Source organism: Penaeus monodon, chromosome 5 (assembly GCF_015228065.2).
Source record: "Penaeus monodon isolate SGIC_2016 chromosome 5, NSTDA_Pmon_1, whole genome shotgun sequence".
In the NCBI taxonomy this organism is placed as follows: Eukaryota; Metazoa; Arthropoda; class Malacostraca; order Decapoda; family Penaeidae; genus Penaeus; species Penaeus monodon.
Window position 1 is genome coordinate 30,264,342 of NC_051390.1, and position 2,804 is coordinate 30,267,145.

Consider the following 2,804-nt stretch of genomic DNA (forward strand, 5'->3'; position numbering starts at 1 on the left):
GGAGATTCAAACACTACACTGCTGACGTAAAAGTGAACTTATTCAAAATGTTATAATGCAATGTATTATGGACCCTTGTGGGCCAATTTTATTTTGACCACACTAAACTGCTTTAAATTAATATATAATAGCATACTACAAAAACTATTAAATAACCCTTTTATAGCAAGTCAGCATTGTACTCAAGATTTGGGAGTCTTTTGTTGAGTTGAGATCATTAGCTCATACCACCTATAGCTCACATGTGGGATGATTGCCAAGTGAGGTTATTAATAGTATTACGAATAGTGATGCACATGGCCTGCCATTTATACATAGGCAATGGTCAATCCAACTTTACTTACATCAGTGATAAGTAGTGTGTCAGATAATCTATTTTTTATACGACTAATTTGCTTGCTTCACTTGTCTTTTGCTTACTTATATTCTTAGCCTTATTTCCTTATCATGAAATGCTCTGGTCTTCCCCATACCAATTCATTATTACTACCCTACATTTCTGGTTGTAATAATAATTGTATGCTTATTACTCTTACGTCTTTTTTTGTTTCAATATATATTCTGTATGGCCTCAAGTTGAAATAAAGTTTATTATTATTATTATTCAGTGTCAGCTGGTGATTTGAATAAATAAAGACTTAAGAGTCTAGGAAGTCAACATTTTTTCTTTCCTGACTTTGGACAGAATAAAATAAAATTCACTTATAAACAAACCTATAAGACTTTCTAATGTTTCTGCTCTACATATAGAATAGATCAACATATTGGAAAAATTTTGAGTGATCAATCTGTGCTTCAAAATTATTTTTCATTATCACTAACCTGGAAGTAAACTCCACCTTTTGGTTTATTCTCACTCTTGTCACTGTAGTACATAAGTGCCCTCTTCGAGCGGTCAAATACAAACCATCTTTTCTGCCAAGTACGAAACTTTGATCCCAATTTGTGGAGATAACCTCGACATGCAGTTGCAGAGACCAGAATATAGGGGCAAAGTTCAATCTGATGACCTGCTGATTCAATATGTTGCTTGAGATCGAAGTGCTGTTCACTTCGGACAGGTAGATATCTTGTTAGAGGTCGTTGCTGTGGGAGAAATCTTGGTTAATAAAATCATCAAGACTGAAATACATTATCCTGAAGTCTGTACATTTTACAGAAACCTAAAAATTCTTTGTAGAAAAAAAAAAAAAAAAAATATATATGCATATTATATATAAAAATGTATATTATATACACCTATGTATGTTATATATACATATGCATACATAAATTGTACATATTGGTTAATGGTTAAAAAAAATATGCTAGACATCAAGATTATATAGTACCATGGTAAAGTATTGTGGTGAAAAGAGTGGAAATGAGTTAAGGATGTGTTAGATGTCAAAGGTTGCAGAATGCTGTGGGATAAAATATTACTGAAAAAGGTATAGAGGGGGAGAAATGGAATTTGGTGGGATTTTGTAAAAGGATGTGGTTAAAGGTATAGGGTGATCAGATCAAATGGAGAGTATGTGTCTGATGGAAGGGAGAGTAACACTGTATGGGAAAACTGCAAGAGCTATTATGAAACAGTCAAGTGGTAATAAGGTAAGAAACGATATTGTGAATGTAGTGGAAGAATCCTGAAAATGAAATAAGGGAATAGGGGAAGGTCGTAAATTATTGGGAAGAATGTCAGGAGGGGAGGGATCCACAGAAGGACATTGTTGTGACTTACGGGAGTCAGGTGAGCACCTAAGTGGGGGTGGTATGGATAATGGGGAAGGAAGAGGAAAGAGGGGTAGGGGAAATGTGAGGAGGAGAAGGATGGATATCGGAAGAGACTTTGAACGTTGAGTGAATAGAGGGATTAGAAGGTGGATCATTGTCTTAAGTCCTGTTTATGAACTTTTAGAGGTCTTCATGAGTCTCTGGAGGGGAGTTGGGTAGGGAGGTCTGAGAAACAAAGGTTTTCTTATGTGAAAGAGAAGAGGGAATAGATGGAGAAGTGGGTGTAGGAGAGGATGTGGTAGAAGATTGAGTGGAACATTTAGATTGTCTGGTGCAACAGGTAGAGTGAGAAGGAGGGGGAGGGATAGGCACCAGGGAAGTGGCAGAGATTGGAGTATCTGGATTTAGACTGAGGGAGAGAGGTAGTAGAGATAGGTTGGTTTGGGTTAGAGGGAAGAGATACTGGGGGAGATGCTAAGACCTGTTGAGTAGATGGGAGGGGAGCAGAGCAAAGTATGATTTTGGAATAAGTAGAAAGAGAAAAACCCTGTATGCATGCTTCTTGTCTGATGTCATGTAAAGTGAGGCCTAGTTTGAACCTGAGAACTGCTACCTCAGATTCGAGCTTGTAAGCAGGGTAGCTCCTATACAATACATCATGGGAGCCTCCACAATTGGCACATGTGCATGTCTGAGCAGAGCAATTTGAACGGGTCATGACCAGGTTGGGCACCCAGAAGACAGCGGGCTGTGGAGCAACTGTTTGGCTGGGTGGCCAAAACACCAACATTTCTGACACTAACAGGGAAGGGGTTGATATGGTCAGACAGGGAAGGGGTTGATATGGTCAGACAGGGCAAGACACTACCAATATAAACTTCATGGTGGAGATCATGTCTATGGAAGCAAATCTTGGCAATATTGGTGTAGGTCTTGCATTGGCCTCTTGGAGGAATAGTATAGCACTGGATTGGCACTGCATCATAGTTGCTGAGGCATGTGAGCAAGTAGTTTCACAGTCTGCCCAGTGCTTGTTTTAGACAGAATAATTAGTCAGAGAGAAGGAAACAGTTCTCAGTACAGTATTT

General features: G+C 38.5%; 1 protein-coding gene across 1 annotated transcript in view; it reads right to left on the minus strand.

Moving 5' to 3' along the window:
• Window positions 1-822: 822 nt before the first annotated feature.
• LOC119573157 (pleckstrin homology-like domain family B member 1) overlaps window positions 823-2,804 on the minus strand; it is a gene marked incomplete at its 3' end in the record, with an annotated part of 91,128 nt that continues 89,146 nt past the window's right edge. The window contains 1 exon segment of the mRNA XM_037920226.1: window positions 823-1,086. Coding sequence (XP_037776154.1) covers window positions 823-1,086 — 264 coding nt within the window.